At 43.0% G+C, this 19,668-nt stretch overlaps 1 protein-coding gene across 1 annotated transcript in view; it reads right to left on the bottom strand.

Annotated features, from left to right (window-relative positions):
* Positions 1–19,668, bottom strand: part of nbas (NBAS subunit of NRZ tethering complex) — a 248,075-nt gene that overhangs the window by 33,364 nt on the left and 195,043 nt on the right. The window contains exons 49-51 of the mRNA XM_063001902.1: positions 8,381–8,520; positions 5,724–5,868; positions 4,360–4,488 (exon numbers count right to left, since the gene is read on the bottom strand). Of these exons, the coding sequence (XP_062857972.1) occupies positions 4,360–4,488; positions 5,724–5,868; positions 8,381–8,520 (414 nt within the window). The remainder of the gene's footprint in view (positions 1–4,359; positions 4,489–5,723; positions 5,869–8,380; positions 8,521–19,668) is intronic.

The raw sequence follows: 19,668 nt of genomic DNA, 5'->3' as shown, positions 1-19,668 counted from the left end.
AAGGTCATGTGGATCTTAAACATCTTTCTGTCTTCTTGTTAGCCCAAGCAGGCTTTGAGTTGAAGCCCAACCTAATAACAACTATCATTCAAGGCTGAGTGAGTCTTAGGAGTAATAATGGTCTGTCAGGTAGAAGAACCAATCTAGTCGTATCCAATTACCCATTATACTTTCCACTCTACTGACGCAGACCTCCACTTCTGACTAACACACGCCCCCTCCGACACGTGCAGTAGCCGACTGTATATTTTCACCTGCTCGAGGCGAGTTCATATGTGGATCAGCTTTGCGCATGGATCAATTAGCCAGCAGAGGTCAGAATTGCATCAATTATGAGGAATCCCCTCTGGCACCCTCCCTGCAAACAAACCAATCATTGTTTGTGTAGGTGCCCAGCCTGCCGGTAGCAGAGATAAGATTCGAACCAACTCTGTTGTTCTGGCATGTTTTTATATATACAGTGTATCACAAAAGTGAGTACACCCCTCACATTTCTGCAAATATTTCATTATATCTTTTCATGGGACAACACTATAGACATGAAACTTGGATATAACTTAGAGTAGTCAGTGTACAACTTGTATAGCAGTGTAGATTTACTGTCTTCTGAAAATAACTCAACACACAGCCATTAATGTCTAAATAGCTGGCAACATAAGTGAGTACACCCCACAGTGAACATGTCCAAATTGTGCCCAAATGTGTCGTTGTCCCTCCCTGGTGTCATGTGTCAAGGTCCCAGGTGTAAATGGGGAGCAGGGTATTTAAATTTGGTGTTTTGGGTACAATTCTCTCATACTGGCCACTGGATATTCAACATGGCACCTCATGGCAAAGAACTCTCTGAGGATGTGAGAAATAGAATTGTTGCTCTCCACAAAGATGGCCTGGGCTATAAGAAGATTGCTAACACCCTGAAACTGAGCTACAGCATGGTGGCCAAGGTCATACAGCGGTTTTCCAGGACAGGTTCCACTCGGAACAGGCTTCGCCAGGGTCGACCAAAGAAGTTGAGTCCACGTGTTCGGCGTCATATCCAGAGGTTGGCTTTAAAAAATAGACACATGAGTGCTGCCAGCATTGCTGCAGAGGTTGAAGACGTGGGAGGTCAGCCTGTCAGTGCTCAGACCATACGCCGCACACTGCATCAACTCGGTCTGCATGGTCGTCATCCCAGAAGGAAGCTGACGCACAAGAAAGCCCGCAAACAGTTTGCTGAAGACAAGCAGTCCAAGAACATGGATTACTGGAATGCCCTGTGGTCTGACGAGACCAAGATTAACTTGTTTGGCTCAGATGGTGTCCAGCATGTGTGGCGGCGCCCTGGTGAGAAGTACCAAGACAACTGTATCTTGCCTACAGTCAAGCATGGTGGTGGTAGCATCATGGTCTTGGGCTGCATGAGTGTTGCTGGCACTGGGGAGCTGCAGTTCATTGAGGGAAACATGAATTCCAACATGTACTGTGACATTCTGAAACAGAGCATGATCCCCTCCCTTCGAAAACTGGATTTCCAACAGGATAACGACCCCAAACACAACCTCCAAGATGACAACTGCCTTGCTGAGGAAGCTGAAGGTAAAGGTGATGGACTAAACCCAATTGAGCACCTGTGGCGCATCCTCAAGTGGAAGGTGGAGGAGTTCAAGGTGTCTAACATCCACCAGCTCCGTTATGTCATCATGGAGGAGTGGAAGAGGATTCCAGTAGCGACCTGTGCAGCTCTGGTGAATTCCATGCCATGGGTTAAGGCAGTGCTGGATAATAATGGTGGTCACACAAAATATTGACACTTTGGGCACAATTTGGACATGTTCACTGTGGGGTGTACTCACTTATGTTGCCAGCCATTTAGACATTAATGGCTGTGTGTTGAGTTATTTTCAGAAGACAGTAAATCTACACTGCTATACAAGTTGTACACTGACTACTCTAAGTTATATCCAAGTTTCATGTCTATAGTGTTGTCCCATGAAAAGATATAATGAAATATTTGCAGAAATGTGAGGGGTGTACTCACTTTTGTGATACACTGTATATATACAGTGTATCACAAAAGTGAGTACACCCCTCACATTTCTGCAGATATTTAAGTATATCTTTTCATGGGACAACACTGACAAAATGACACTTTGGCACAATGAAAAGTAGTCTGTGTGCAGCTTATATAACAGTGTAAATTTATTCTTCCCTCAAAATAACTCAATATACAGCCATTAATGTCTAAACCACCGGCAACAAAAGTGAGTACACCCCTAAGAGACTACACCCCTAAATGTCCAAATTGAGCACTGCTTGTCATTTTCCCTCCAAAATGTCATGTGACTCGTTAGTGTTACTAGGTCTCAGGTGTGCATAGGGAGCAGGTGTGTTCAATTTAGTAGTACAGCTCTCACACTCTCTCATACTGGTCACTGAAAGTTCCAACATGGCACCTCATGGCAAAGAACTCTCTGAGGATCTTAAAAGACGAATTGTTGCGCTACATGAAGATGGCCAAGGCTACAAGAAGATTGCCAACACCCTGAAACTGAACTGCAGCACAGTGGCCAAGATCATCCAGCGTTTTAAAAGAGCAGGGTCCACTCAGAACAGAGCTCGCGTTGGTCGTCCAAAGAAGCTGAGTGCACGTGCTCAGCATCACATCCAACTGCTGTCTTTGAAAGATAGGCGCAGGAGTGCTGTCAGCATTGCTGCAGAGATTGAAAAGGTGGGGGGTCAGCCTGTCAGTGCTCAGACCATACGCCGCACACTACATCAAATTGGTCTGCATGGCTGTCACCCCAGAAGGAAGCCTCTTCTGAAGTCTCTACACAAGAAAGCCCGCAAACAGTTTGCTGAAGACATGTCAACAAAGGACATGGATTACTGGAACCATGTCCTATGGTCTGATGAGACCAAGATTAATTTGTTTGGTTCAGATGGTCTCAAGCATGTGTGGCGGCAATCAGGTGAGGAGTACAAAGATAAGTGTGTCATGCCTACAGTCAAGCATGGTGGTGGGAATGCCATGGTCTGGGGCTGCATGAGTGCAGCAGGTGTTGGGGAGTTACATTTCATTGAGGGACACATGAACTCCAATATGTACTGTGAAATACTGAAGCAGAGCATGATCCCCTCCCTCCGGAAACTGGGTCGCAGGGCAGTGTTCCAGCATGATAATGACCCCAAACACACCTCTAAGACGACCACTGCTTTATTGAAGAGGCTGAGGGTAAAGGTGATGGACTGGCCAAGCATGTCGCCAGACCTAAACCCAATAGAACATCTTTGGGGCATCCTCAAGCGGAAGGTGGAGGAGCGCAAAGTCTTGAATATCCGCCAGCTCCGTGATGTCGTCATGGAGGAGTGGAAAAGCATTCCAGTGGCAACCTGTGAAGCTCTGGTAAACTCCATGCCCAGGAGAGTTAAGGCAGTTCTGGGAAATAATGGTGGCCACACAAAATATTGACACTTCAGGAACTTTCACTAAGGGGTGTACTCACTTTTGTTGCCGGTGGTTTAGACATTAATGGCTGTATATTGAGTTATTTTGAGGGAAGAATAAATTTACACTGTTATATAAGCTGCACACAGACTACTTTTCATTGTGTCAAAGTGTCATTTTGTCAGTGTTGTCCCATGAAAAGATATACTTAAATATCTGCAGAAATGTGAGGGGTGTACTCACTTTTGTGATACACTGTATATATATATATATATATATATATATATATATATTTATTTTATTTTTATTTTTTATTTTATTTTATTTTTCCTCCCAATTTAGCACATCCAATTTGTCTTCCGCTGCTGACAGACACCAGATTTTGCATCCAAGGAGAGCACGCCGCTGCCCACGCCTTCTTTACACGTGTACAGCCCTCCTCTTCTCGTCTCTTCTGCCAATCAGGGTCCTTACACAGCGAGACCCACCCACCCACCCACCCACATATATTCCGGTCCCCACCCTGCAGATACGGTGGCCAATTAGTATCTGCTGCAGGCACTGCCAATTATGCCCGCTAGATAGCGCCCAGCCGACCGGTGACGACACCGAGCCTCGAATTTGAGAGTTCAGAATTTGAGAGTTCAGGTGCTGGTGCATCGGCGGAATATCCCGCTGCGCCACCTGGGCACCCGTGCCGACATGTTTTGTCACTGTGCCACCTGAGAGCCACATTATTGTTGATGTTCTAATATTTTTGGCAAAGAGCGATAATTCACAACATTTTTATCAGTCGGGCCGGGACCTGTGCAAGGCGTACCACCATGTGCCAATGGCGGCATCATTCGTAGGTAAAGTATTCCCCAGGAATAAAGACCCTATAATAATAATAACCCTATTATTTATGCAGAGGAGTTAAAAAAAGGACTTACAGTGGAGATGGTTTTGATTTGATCTAAAGCCAGATCGAGCAGGTGTCCATCTCTGCTCTCGGCCATCAACTTGAGAGCTGGCAGCTTCAACCCGCTGTTCAGCAGCAGAGTAGAAATGTGTCCAACACACTGAAATATAAAAGGTAAAGATGGAGATTATAAGAGGAGCAAAATATTACAAACAGAATATGAATTTTGACATTAGGGCTCACAGTTCCAAACATATGGTCCTAAATGGAACGCTGGGTACTATATTGGCACCATCAGGCTAATGCAGATGTGCATAACTGGTCTAAACAGTGGGGAGGAAACTGCAGCTTTTGGACTCATAATAGTTCCTGCACTTCCATTCATTTTGGTGTTTTATTTTTAATTGCAGAAAAAGTAGAACCCAAAAAAACAAAATGCTCAGACCCCTTAGGGGGTCCAAACACTGCCTGGTGAGCAGGGCCAAAAACTGTAACTTACTACTACTCAACAATCCTGGAAATGAAACAAAACAAAAAAGATTGATAAGATATGATGAATTTGGACTACAGGAGCTCAAATGGACCGCACAAGTCTGAGTCCTGTCCTCAAGCCCATATTTTTGTGGCAGCAGTATGGACATAGCCGTTTCCTCCTCTAGCATCTGGGTGCCTCTGTGCACAAAGCAAGGTCCATACAGACATAATATGATGAATTCGGACTAGAGGAGCTCAAATGGACTGCACAAGCCTGAGTCCTGACCTCAAGCCCATCATTTTGTGGCACGCTATGGACATAGCCGTTTCCTCCTCCAGCATCTTGGTGCCACTGTGCACAAAGCAAGGTCCATACAGACATAATATGATGAATTCTGACTAGAGGAGCTCAAATGGACTGCACAAGTCTAAATCCTGACCTCAAGCCCATGATTTTGTGGCACGCTATGGACATAGCCATTTCCTCCTACAGCATCTTGGTGCCACTGTGCACTAAGCAAGGTCCATACAGACATAATATGATGAATTCTGACTAGAGGAGCTCAAACGGACTGCAGTCTGAAGTCCGAGTCCTGTCCTTAAGCCCATCCCTGGGATGAATTGGAACGTTTATTAAGAAATAAGGAAATGACCTTAATCAAAATAGGGACACATCTTAAGTGAAGGCTTCTCAGAAGAATAAAGGCTGTTTTAAATAGAAAGGGGGTGAATGGTCATCTTTTTGGAACAAGTGTCCAGCAAGCTCATGGTGAGGTGTCCACAAATTTTGGATAAAGCTTTACTAGAGGATACAAAAGGTAAGAAGTTGCAATTGTGAAACTGTAAAAAAATAAACCAATTAAATCCAGACTCCCACGATACCATCACTCAGCCAACTGCGAACACACTAGCAACACGTACCTGTGGGTTGAGTTTGTGCTTGGTTGGGTAGAGTGAGCGGCACATGGTGAGAACCTCGTCTCCGAGGCTGATGTCGGACCCGGTGGAACAGCGTGAGAGCATGGCTGACGTCACACGTACCCAGGGGTTCTGTTCTGATTCCGTTCTGTACAGACCAAAAACCCTTTGTTAGTGTGTGTGTGTGTTTGTGTATGTGTGTGTGTGTTTGTGTGTTTGTGTAGAGAGAACACAAAACTAAAATGGTACTCAATTGTTAAATCATGCATACATTCACTTTTCACTTACACACATAACATACACTATTTGCTTGTTAAGTGTGACGTCACGCGTCATTTCCGGGGCCAAACGAACCTAATCGTAAACGCAAACAACTATGGCTAAACCTGTGAACCTTTTTATATATATATTGTAAGATCCATATTGCACTAATTGTAATGATCTATGTTTATTGTCATAAATATTTTCTGTTTGGTTAAAGAATACTTATTTGAGGTGGAGACTTGGTATTTCAGCTATTGATGATTTTTCCTGGTAATCAGTGTATGCTGTTATTCATTAGTCCTCTTCGGTGGAGCCTGCGGGGGACAGAATTGTACTGACTCTATATACCGACAATATTTATCAAATATACGGAAAGAAAGAGGACGTGGAGCAACAGATTTATGATCGAAGTTTTGTTTGTTATACGCCAATTGCGAACATAGTGAGTTTTTATAAGAAACTTGGATTAACGGATAAGTCAATGTAAGAAGAAAGTTAAAATAAATTCTGTTTGTGGAAAACTTAAGGAACTCGTGTTGCTGTCGTTGGAAATTGGATTTACAAACATTACCCGAATGTCTAGTCCTTCTCAATAGCGGTCTGGACGAGAAAAGGTCTTATTATATACATATATTATATATTAGAAACATACATTAAGATACAAATAAGACAAGATGTGCAGTACACTAGTGCACTTCAGGTAATCAGAATGTCATGAAAAGTTCATGTCATTATTTAATTTCATGTCACCTCATCAAGAGGTAAGCGCTCATATTTTTAATTCATTACATGAAAACTGACATTTCTACCTCTTTGGTTTTACTTTTAATCAGTATAGCTTATAGCTTATATAGTAAAAATCCAGAATCTCACATTATTATATGAAATAAATAAAAAAGCTTGAAACACGTGTAATGAATATACAATGACAGTTTACCTTTTTACATTGAATTATGAACAAAAATATTACTTCATGATATCTAATCGCAAGGAAAGCGGTAAAAAGACAGTTGGGTAGTTTTTTTTTCGACTCGGACCTGTTGAAGCAGTACGGGACACAGCACTGTGGCATATTGAAAATACGAGGGACTCGGCCAACTTGGACCCGGATGTGATGTATCATAAGGTTGACACGTCACCACTTAACAAGCGGATATGGCCAAAAACATGTGGACAGCTGACCATGTCTATTAATAAAAAGTTGTCCCCCTCATTTCCAGACTAGGCTTGTACTACAAATTGTCCTGGGACAAGTGAGTTACACAAAATTTCACAATGTGCCCCCAAACTAATAATACAGACAGTACAATAAGGGTGGTGGTGAGGTGGGGGAGGGGGGGTGTTTGCAGTCACTTGAAAAGAACTGCATGATAACTTAAAAACAGCAGGAGCAACAGTTACACAAAGAATATGTAACAAACCGCAATGTTGGTTTCTACACCCAACAATGGTACAAGAAGGCCTGGCTCACAGTACAGGTTCCAATTCATTTTAAAGATGTTTAAGACTGTTGAGGCATGGGCTCTGTGCATGCCATTGTAGTTCCTCCACTCCGGATTCCTCCACCTGCTTGCCATGAGGTTGGCTGATAAACCTCCCTGTGTCTGTGTGGGTTTCCTCCGGGTGCTCCGGTTTCCTCCCACAGTCCAAAGACGTGCAAGTGAGGTGAATTGGAGATACAAATTGACTGTGTTTGATATAACCTTGTGAACTGATGAATCTTGTGTAATGAGTTTCTGTCATGAATGTAACCAAAGTGTGTAAAACATGACGTTAAAATTAGAAAGGGTGTCCACATACTTTTGGCCGTATAACATATTTTATTGTGTTGTAACCTATCCATCTATGAAAACAAACAAATTAAACATTAAGACCTCAGATGTTCTATTATTCAACCACAGTGTCTGAGGGAGCAAATGGTCAAACGGGTTCCAAATTTTATGTGCAACTGTGGCCTCTGCTGGCTGATCAAGGGATGGTTGATTCATGGATAGTAGTGCGTGACTCTCCATACAAGATACTGCTCTCTAAGAGAAGCGTTCTGCAACTGTATGATTCTCGAAGGTAACATGTCATAGTCTGTGGCTCTACACGGTCAAGGTGGGGGTCTGCAGCGGATTAGCGAAAGAAGGAGGCTACAACTGGGCAATTGGATAAGTATATATACCAAAATATAAAAAAATAAATGAATGACCTTCTGACTGAAGTCCTTTTATGGAGGATTATGTGATTCCAGTCCAAGGGGTGTAAAAATTTAGGGTTAATGGGTGAAAAAAATTACTAAACAAAATATTATTATTATTAATGAATAAATGAAAGATGTATTGGCGAGCATGCTATTCTAAACTTTGGAAACGGAAATAAAAATAAAGGTCGTAAAAGTGAAAAACGTTTACCTGTTCTCGTCAGTTACAGGTGGCCACGCCTGTAGGAGGAGCATAAGGTGCTGAAACTCCTCCCACTTGGTACTGGACTCCAGCAGCTCCACGAAGAGCGAGTAGCGCCGCTCCTCATCCTCAATGTCCTTCATCTCACACTAAAATATATAAAATTAGCAAAGAACGTGTGAGAATCTGTCCAAATCATGACAGGTGAGAATATACTATATGGTCAAAAGTATGTGGACACCTGACCATAAGCTTATCCGGCAATCCATTTCAAAACCACATGCGTCAACGTGGAGTTGCAACCATAATGGGTGCCACTTTTTGGGGAAGGCTTTCTACAAGATTTGGGAGTGTGTCTATATATATATACAGTGTATCACAAAAGTGAGTACACCCCTCACATTTCTGCAAATATTTCATTATATCTTTTCATGGGACAACACTATAGACATGAAACTTGGATATAACTTAGAGTAGTCAGTGTACAACTTGTATAGCAGTGTAGATTTACTGTCTTCTGAAAATAACTCAACACACAGCCATTAATGTCTAAATAGCTGGCAACATAAGTGAGTACACCCCACAGTGAACATGTCCAAATTGTGCCCAAATGTGTCGTTGTCCCTCCCTGGTGTCATGTGTCAAGGTCCCAGGTGTGAATGGGGAGCAGGGCTGTTAAATTTGGTGTTTTGGGTACAATTCTCTCATACTGGCCACTGGATATTCAACATGGCACCTCATGGCAAAGAACTCTCTGAGGATGTGAGAAATAGAATTGTTGCTCTCCACAAAGATGGCCTGGGCTATAAGAAGATTGCTAACACCCTGTAACTGAGCTACAGCATGGTGGCCAAGGTCATACAGCGGTTTTCCAGGACAGGTTCCACTCGGAACAGGCTTCGCCAGGGTCGACCAAAGAAGTTGAGTCCACGTGTTCGGCGTCATATCCAGAGGTTGGCTTTAAAAAATAGACACATGAGTGCTGCCAGCATTGCTGCAGAGGTTGAAGACGTGGGAGGTCAGCCTGTCAGTGCTCAGACCATACGCCGCACACTGCATCAACTCGGTCTGCATGGTCGTCATCCCAGAAGGAAGCTGACGCACTAGAAAGCCAGCAAACAGTTTGCTGAAAACAAGCAGTCCAAGAACATGGATTACTGGAATGCCCTGTGGTCTGACGAGACCAAGATAAACTTGTTTGGCTCAGATGGTGTCCAGCATGTGTGGCGGCGCCCTGGTGAGAAGTACCAAGACAACTGTATCTTGCCTACAGTCAAGCATGGTGGTGGTAGCATCATGGTCTTGGGCTGCATGAGTGTTGCTGGCACTGGGGAGCTGCAGTTCATTGAGGGAAACATGAATTCCAACATGTACTGTGACATTCTGAAACAGAGCATGATCCCCTGCCTTCGAAAACTGGGCCTCATGGCAGTTTTCCAACAGGATAACGACCCCAAACACAACCTCCAAGATGACAACTGCCTTGCTGAGGAAGCTGAAGGTAAAGGTGATGGACTAAACCCAATTGAGCACCTGTGGCGCATCCTCAAGTGGAAGGTGGAGGAGTTCAAGGTGTCTAACATCCACCAGCTCCGTGATGTCATCATGGAGGAGTGGAAGAGGATTCCAGTAGCAACCTGTGCAGCTCTGGTGAATTCCATGCCCAGGAGGGTTAAGGCAGTGCTGGATAATAATGGTGGTCACACAAAATATTGACACTTTGGGCACAATTTGGACATGTTCACTGTGGGGTGTACTCACTTATGTTGCCAGCCATTTAGACATTAATGGCTGTGTGTTGAGTTATTTTCAGAAGACAGTAAATCTACACTGCTATACAAGTTGTACACTGACTACTCTAAGTTATATCCAAGTTTCATGTCTATAGTGTTGACCCATGAAAAGATATAATGAAATATTTGCAGAAATGTGAGGGGTGTACTCACTTTTGTGACACACTGTATATATTATTTATTTATTTATTTAATTTATTTATTTCTCCATTTTTAGCACGTCCAATTGCCCCATTGCATCACGCTTTCTCTCCACCAATGCCGATCTCTGCTCTGGTTGAGGAGAACAAAGCTAACCCACGCCCCCTCCGACACGTGGGCAGCATGCCGTATGCATCTTATCACCTACACTTTGATGAGTGCAGTGCAGCCTAGCTGTGTGTACTAAGGGACACACCCCAAGAGCACTCTTTTCTCATCTCTATGCAGGCGCCATCAATCAGCCGGCAGAGGTCGTAATTGCACCAGTCATGCGAGAGAGAGCCCATCTGGCTTAGTCCCACCCATATCTGAACAACAAGCCAATCATGTGGCCACTCAGCCTCAAGCCGGTAAGGCAGAGCTGAGATTCAATACGATGTATTCGAGATCCCAGCTCTGGTTCCAGCGTGTGTTTTTACCGCTGCGCCACCTGAGCGGCCATTTCTCTACATTTCTGAGGCCCAAATGGCAAACGACATTCCCATTCATCCCAAAGGTGTTCAGTAATCATACTTTCAAACCAAGTCTTATATTTAAAGCCCTACTTAATATGCAATTTATTGTGAAATTTATGTAGCGTTCAAGTGCCTCATGTTTACTGGTTAATTTGCAGTATGAGGCGGTCCTAGCAATACTACGGCAATTCAGTTAGCAATCGGTTAGACAAAATGTCCAAGCTAAAAACACGACTCAGAAAACTCCCAACCAAATCAATAATTAGGAAGTGTCCACATACTTTTGGCCATACATTGTATTTGCTGCTGAGTGTGGGGGAGGGACAAGGTTAGGTTCTGGTTAGCTGAATAAACGGATTTGAAATGGCAGCACAGCTCAGACACGGAAGATGCCCCTGCTGAAATAACACATTGATTAACGCAGGAGAAGTTGATTGAAATTAGACAGTGCTGCAGGCCGACACACACACACACACACACACACACAGAACCTCCGATTAAGAGAGATACAGCACCCCTCTGGCTCCGACTATGTTCCGAATTGTCAGCGGAAAAGGGAAAAAGGCAAAGAGAGAAAGTAATTAATTTCCCTTCCGAGCGACCAGAGTGCAATTTAACAGTTGAAGCAACATCTGATCGCTCAGAGGGGTGAAGAGCTAAAATGCGAGAGCATGCAGAGCATTCGCAGAAATGCTCTCCGAACATTTGAACTGAAAATAAGAGAGAAAGAAAGAGTGATCAGACTTATAATGTATAAAACTGGATTGATTTAACTGGTTTTGATACACAGTACACCAGTACACACTGGGGCAGGTTCACTTACTTAAGGTCAGGTAGAAATATTTCTATAATTTTTATTTGAAATGTTTCAAATATTGACTCAAAATACACACTATGTGGCGAAATCTATATAGACACGCTCTAATTATTGAACTTGATTCGGCCACATCCCGTGTTAACAGACATACAGTGTATCACAAAAGTGAGTACACCCCTCACATTTCTGCAAATATTTCATTATAACTTTTCATGGGACAACACTATAGACATGAAACTTGGATATAACTTAGATTAGTCAGTGTACAACTTGTACAACTTTATAGCAGTGTAGATTTACTGTCTTCTGAAAATATTGTCCAAATTGTGCCCAAATGTGTCGTTGTCCCTCCCTGGTGTCATGTGTCAAGGTCCCAGGTGTAAATGGGGAGCAGGGCTGTTAAATTTGGTGTTTTGGGTACAATTCTCTCATACTGGCCACTGGATATTCAACATGGCACCTCATGGCAAAGAACTCTCTGAGGATGTGAGAAATAGAATTGTTGCTCTCCACAAAGATGGCCTGGGCTATAAGAAGATTGCTAACACCCTGAAACTGAGCTACAGCATGGTGGCCAAGGTCATACAGCGGTTTTCCAGGACAGGTTCCACTCGGAACAGGCTTCGCCAGGGTCGACCAAAGAAGTTGAGTCCACGTGTTCGGCGTCATATCCAGAGGTTGGCTTTAAAAAATAGACACATGAGTGCTGCCAGCATTGCTGCAGAGGTTGAAGACGTGGGAGGTCAGCCTGTCAGTGCTCAGACCATACGCCGCACACTGCATCAACTCGGTCTGCATGGTCGTCATCCCAGAAGGAAGCTGACGCACAAGAAAGCCCGCAAACAGTTTGCTGAAGACAAGCAGTCCAAGAACATGGATTACTGGAATACCCTGTGGTCTGACGAGACCAAGATAAACTTGTTTGGCTCAGATGGTGTCCAGCATGTGTGGCGGTGCCCTGGTGAGAAGTACCAAGACAACTGAATCTTGCCTACAGTCAAGCATGGTGGTGGTAGCATCATGGTCTTGGGCTGCATGAGTGTTGCTGGCACTGGGGAGCTGCAGTTCATTGAGGGAAACATGAATTCCAACATGTACTGTGACATTCTGAAACAGAGCATGATCCCCTCCCTTCGAAAACTGGATAACGACCCCAAACACAACCTCCAAGATGACAACTGCCTTGCTGAGGAAGCTGTAGGTAAAAGTGATGGACTAAACCCAATTGAGCACCTGTGGCGCATCCTCAAGTGGAAGGTGGAGGAGTTCAAGGTGTCTAACATCCACCAGCTCCGTGATGTCATCATGGAGGAGTGGAAGAGGATTCCAGTAGCAACCTGTGCAGCTCTGGTGAATTCCATGCCCAGGAGGGTTAAGGCAGTGCTGGATAATAATGGTGGTCACACAAAATATTGACACTTTGGGCACAATTTGGACATGTTCACTGTGGGGTGTACTCACTTATGTTGCCAGCCATTTAAACATTAATGGCTGTGTGTTGAGTTAGTTTCAGAAGACAGTAAATCTACACTGCTATACAAGTTGTACACTGACTACTCTAAGTTATATCCAAGTTTTATTTCTATAGTGTTGTCCCATGAAAAGATATAATGAAATATTTGCAGAAATGTGAGGGGTGTACTCACTTTTGTGATACACTGTATATCCATAACATTAAAACCACCTCATTGTTTCTACACTCACTGTCCATTTTATCAGATCCACTTACCATATAGGAGCACTTTGTAGTTCTACAATTACTGACTGTAGTCCATCTGTTTCTCTGCATGCTTTGTTAGTCTCTTTTCATGCTGTTCTTCAGTGGTCAGGACTCTCCCAGGACCACTACAAAGCAGGTATTATTTAGGTGGTGGATCATTCTCAGCACTGCAGTGTGCCGGTATGAGTGGATAAGACACAGCAGTGCTGCTGGAGTTTTTAAACACCTCACTGTCCCTGCTGGACTGAGAATAGTCCACCAACCAAAAATATCCAGTCAACAGCGCCCCATGGGCAGCGTCCTGTGACCACTGATGAAGGTCTAGAAGATGACCAACTCAAACAGCAGCAATAGATGAGCGATCGTCTCTGACTTTACATCCACAAGGTGGACCAACTAGGTAGGAGTGTCTAATAGAGTGGACGGTGAGTGGACATGGTACTTTAAAAACTCCAGCAGCGCTGCTGTGTCTGATTCACTCATACCAGCACAACACACTCTAACACACCACCACCATGTCAGTGTCACTGCAGTGCTGAGAATGAACCACCACCTAAATAATACCTGCTCTGACCATTGAAGAACAGAGTAAAAGCAGGTTAAAAAGGTATGTAGAGAAACAGATGGACTACAGTCAGTAAATGTAGAACTACAAAGTGCTTCTATATGGTAAGTGGAGCTGATAAAATGGACAGTGAGTGTAGAAACAAGGAGGTGGTTTTAATGTTATGGCTGATCAGTGTATGGTGTAGTTCAGAGTTACTCCATATCCGAGGTTATTTTGTCAAATCAAGTGACTAGAAATGTGAAATTGAAAAATATATATATAGTACTTGAAGCTGTAGAAGTTGTAGATGGGTTTCATAAAACAAATCTGACATCCGTGTTACTCTTTGTGAGGTCAAGCAGTATGAAATAAGCCATCAAAATTTCAAGATTTCAAAGGATAATTTAAAACATATGAAAAAGTCGGGGATCTTAGCAGGGACAGGAATATTTCAGGAACTGTATCATTTTCACTTCTGCCGGTGGTAGGGACTGAACTGAAATGTAGTCATTTTCAGCAATTTGGTGAAGTGTTCTTCAACGCTCATTTAAAATTGGCTGCCAAATTCTGTTCTGACACCAATTGCTCTCTGCTGTCCATGTAAAAATTACATACATAAATGCTTTTACCCATCGGCTCTCAACCTTGGAGTCTGGTAAAATGCTGGGCTTTTAGATGGATAAAAAAATAGTTCTAAATAATATTTATTAATATTTTAGCATTACATGATTCCATTGATCTGGGCAGTTTATTTGATACAACACTTCTCAATCTAATGACAGCTCCATCTGCTTAACTTGTGATTGTTTTGATATGACCATGAAAAGAATCATTTGCCAGAATGAATAGTCTTTCTGCTCAAAACGAATCCTGAATTCACTCCATGCACTAAATAGGGTACAACAGTTGGATTCTGTACCCTATGCTGGCAAGTATAGTCATTTAGTATTTATTATTTGCTAACAGGTCATTTAGACAGAAAACCTGAAGTAAAAACATGTCAGATGTATGCTAAGTTTTGTAATAACATTGCAGCAAACAAACCTGTCCATGTAAATAGTTCTGCTTTAGGAGTTAACGTGGGTCAGTGGTAAAATAATCCACTACAGTAATCAGTCCACTACAGTGTATAATAATAACCAAACAACATTAACACAATGATTTCTAAAATCATCACTTTGAAGTGGGCTTGTGTTGCGGTAGCAAACATGTCAAGTCTATATCATGAGCTTACTTGCTAAAAAGGTAGAGCATGGCTGCTGTAGCCTGTGTGTGTTTCAAAAAGCACTGATATTTCTTTGAACATTAAATAAGCCTTCTTAATTTATCCATCCATCTATCCATCTATCTATCCAACTATCCATCCACCCAACCCCATCCATCCATCCATCCAACCAACCAACCAACCAACCAACCACTCATCCAACCAGCCAACCAATCATCCATCCATCCATCCATCCATCCATCCATCCACTCTTCCACTCCTCCAACCAACCAACCATTCGTCCATCCCTCTGTCTGTCCGTCTGTACCAATCAGCCGTCCAACTGTGTTTTAAAGAGCACAACTTTTTTTTACATTAAATAACTCCTCTAACCCATCCATTCATCCAACCAACCAACCAACCAACCAAAGGCTTGTCCGTCTGTCTGTCCGTCCTTCCTTCCAGCCATCCATCCAACCAACCAATCAACCAACCAAAGGCTTGTCCATCTGTCTGCATGTCCTTTCGTCTAGCCATCCATCCAGTCACTTAACCGACCAACCAACCATAAATGGAACCATCCAAGAAAATTGTGTCACAACTATTGTGGACTATTGTGTCACAACTGACTATTAGCTTGTCTGATATTGGAAACACATGAACATAAACAGGGAGCACCTGAGTGTTTAATGGTATTTGTCATCGTTTAGTCAAAAAAAATAATACAGTCAGACACTAATGGTGGATGAGGAGTTCTAGCTTGTAATAAATGTTTCAGTTTGCACCCAAAAGTGTTCAGTAGGATTGGCACAGGGGCACATTTATGCTGGAACAATGAAGAACTTTTTGGAACAGTAAAGAACCCTCCCAAAATTACTGCAACAAACAATTCATTTCATATAAGAGATTTTTCAAACGTTAGGAGGGGTGTCTACATACTTGTGGCCATATAGAGTATAGTCACAGCATGAAACCACAGAGGGCATAAAACTCTCATGCTCCTGGACTGACTGGGCAGAGATTACATCATGAAATAAAAGAGTCTGGTGTTGCTGGTGCTGCATTGTAAGGAGGCACGGCAACTGAGCAGCAGACGGTGATAGCTCACTCAGACAGGTCAACAGGACGAGGTTAAGGCTTAATTTGGGTTTTGTTATCCTCTTGTCCACTATTTCTGAGACTCCCACAGCAACAAAAAAGTGATCAATGAGCTAATGTGACTGATCCTTCAATATCCCATCATGATGAGAAAAAGACCCAGGGGAGAAGTCATTCCCCGCCACCGCAGCCGAAGTCATCGACACGGCTTCAGAGCAGCCACCCACACCTCATCACTGTATGTGTGTGTGTGTGTGTGTGTGTGTGTGTGTGTGTGTGTGTGTGGAGACTGAATGACTTCTGCCATGCTTGACTTCACAACATCCACCTACTCCATGGCCTTCCCACCAAGCTACTTTATCTCGGTACAAAACAAGTCACGAGACGCTCACATAAGGGTGTGTGTGGGGTGCGTGTTCATTTCCATCTGCACAAGCCATAAACTGCTCATTTACAGGATACAGACTAGTAAGCTTAGCAAAGATAGCAGCACAGACACTCCACAACACACACACACACACACACACACAAACAGCTGTATTGTGGTCAGGATTGAACTGGATCAAGACACACAGTGTCGGTCTTTATCATCACTGTGGGCAATTTAGAATAGCCAGTCGATTCACAGAGGGACAAAACCAGTGTACATGGGGAAATCAATACAGAGGTGCGGAGAACCAACCTTAGGACATACATGATGCAGAGACCAAACCTGGGTCACTAGAGGTGGGCATCATCAATAAATGAGGTAATAAAATGAGAATGAAGGAGTCAATACAGTCAATACACTATCATACACTTCAATCTAATAGGTTCTTTTGAAAACACATTTAAACAAAAATCCCTAGGGTGTGTAGGTGGTGCAGGGGTCTAATACAGTAGCACACCGTTGCTGAAATCCGGGTTCAAATCTCAGAGCAGTCTAAAGAGACATCATAGGTTATGTCTTACGAGGGGGGTGGCCGAAACCGTGCAATGGATTAATGCCTCATCCAAAAAATTGCGATTGATAAAAATGAAATGGAAATTAAATAAAAATGTATTAACGATAATTATTGACATTTTAATTAAGAATAAAATATCGTAAAATAAATGACATTACAATTCTGGAAAATAAAAAAATAAAAAAGTAAAGAGAATTAAAAATATATATATATATATTAAAATAAAAACAAAAATAACAGAAAAAGACACAAATTATTAAGACTATTTAATTTAATTTATTTATATTCCTCATTACTAGCCCTAAATTGCCCCAGTTAAATTTTTTTAAATGCATTTAAAATGCAAATGCACACTGTTCTTCAATGGTCATGGTGGTGGTGTCAAACACAACAATGCTGATGGAGTTTTTAAACACCTCACTGTCACTGCTGGACTGAGAATAGTTTACCAACCAAAAATATCCATCCAACAGCGTCCCGTGGGCAGCGTCCTGTGACCACTGATGAAGGTCTAGAAGATGACCAACTCAAACAAACAGCAGCAATAGATGAGCGATCGTCTCTGACTTTACATCTACACGGTGGACCAACTAGGTAGGAGTGTCTAATAGAGTGGACAGTGAGTGGACACGGTATTTAAAAACTCCAGCAGCACTGCTGTGTCTGATCCACTCATACCAGCACAACACACACTAACACACCACCACCATGTCAGTGTCACTGCAGTGCTGAGAATGATCCACCACCTAAATAATATCTTCTTCGTGGGGGTCCTGACCATTAAGGAACAGCATGAAAGGGGCTAACAAAGCATGCAGAGAAACAGATGGACTACAGTCAGTATTTGTACTACAAAGTGTTTCTATATGGTAAGTGGAGCTGATAAAATGGACAGTGAGTGTAGAAACAAGAAGGTGGTTATAATGTTATGGCTGATCGGTGTTTTAACAAATTAAATAAAGGTGACCAGACAAACCATAAACTATCTTTTTGATTTGGGGTTGTATTTTGCATTCTAATCAGTACATAGTCTAATGTATAACATATAATAACATATAGTGATAATAACACGTACAACACACTCACACACATCCACACTTTTCCTCTGATAAGTCATCCCGCTGAGGGCCAAATTGATCTATGAAGCAAGAAAATGTCAGTTATGAAGAGATAGAGCGTGAGCACAAAGAGATCGAGGGGAGGAAAAGGAAGATCTCCGGGGGCATGAACAGCCTCCCACTTGTGTTTGGGTTTTTTTCCTCGTAAGATGAGGAGTAGGGAGGAAGAAAGAGGAAAAGTAAATCACTTCATCAGACGGTAAACAGCTGAGGGACACGGGGCGCAGATGGATGGAGCCGCGGCGCTACTGAAAGAGAAATCAGGACTGTCGGCTGCACTTAACTCCCACTTTAGCTTGTGTGTGTGTGTGTGTGAGAGTGTGTAGGCATCTGAAGAAGGAATTTGCTAGTGGAGAGTAGGACTGGGACTTGGGGCTCTGAGAGTGTGTGAACTTGTTTGTGAAATGTAATAAGGTTTTGCTCGGCCTGTAGCTCATTTGGCTTTAAATACGAGTGTGTGACCTGTTTGGGCTAAGCTTGTGTGTGTGTGTGTGTGTGTGTAAGCATTTAAGCTGGAATGAACTTGTGGAAGGTAAGACTGGTATTTGTGGCATTGAGAGTGTATAAACTCATTTCTGAAATATAATAAGACTGTACTCGGCTTGTAGCTCATTTGGCTTTAAATAGGACCTGTTTGGTCTAAGCTCAGTGTGTGTGTGTGTACACTGATCAGCCATAACATTAAAACCACCTCATTGTTTCTACACTCACTGTCCATTTTATCAGCTCCACTTACCATACAGAAGCACTTTTAGTTCTACAATTACTGACTGTAGTCCATCTGTTCTCTACATATCTTTATAGCTTGCTTTCACTCTGTTCTTTAATGGTCAGGACCCCCACAGGACCACTACAGAGCAGGTATTATTTAGGTGGTGGATCATTCTCAGCACTGCAGTGACACTGACATGGTGGTGGTGTGTTAGTGTGTGTTGTGCTGGTATGAGTGGATCAGACACGGCAGCGCTGCTGGAGTTTTAAAATACCGTGTCCACTCACTGTCCACTCCTACCTAGATGGTCCACCTTGTAGATGTAAAGTCAGAGACGATCGCTCATCTATTGCTGCTGTTTGAGTTGGTCATCTTCTAGACCTTCATCAGTGGTCACAGGACGCAGCCCACGGGGCACTGTTGGCTGGGTATTTTTGGTTGGTGGACTATTCTCAGTCCAGCAGGACAGTGAGGTGTTTAAAAACTCCAGCAGCACTGCTGTGTCTTATCTACTCATACCAGCACATCACACACTAACACACCACCACCATGTCAGTGTCACTGCAGTGCTGAGAATGATGCACCACCTAAATAATGCCTGCTCTGTGGTGGTCCTGGGAGAGTCCTGACCATTGAAGAACAGCATGAAAAGGGACTAACAAAGCATGCAAAGAAACACATGGACTAC

The sequence above is a fragment of the Trichomycterus rosablanca genome, chromosome 9 (assembly GCF_030014385.1).
Source record: "Trichomycterus rosablanca isolate fTriRos1 chromosome 9, fTriRos1.hap1, whole genome shotgun sequence".
NCBI classification, from domain to species: Eukaryota; Metazoa; Chordata; class Actinopteri; order Siluriformes; family Trichomycteridae; genus Trichomycterus; species Trichomycterus rosablanca.
Note: the sequence above shows the minus strand (reverse complement) of the source record. Positions and strands in the feature narration are given on the sequence as shown.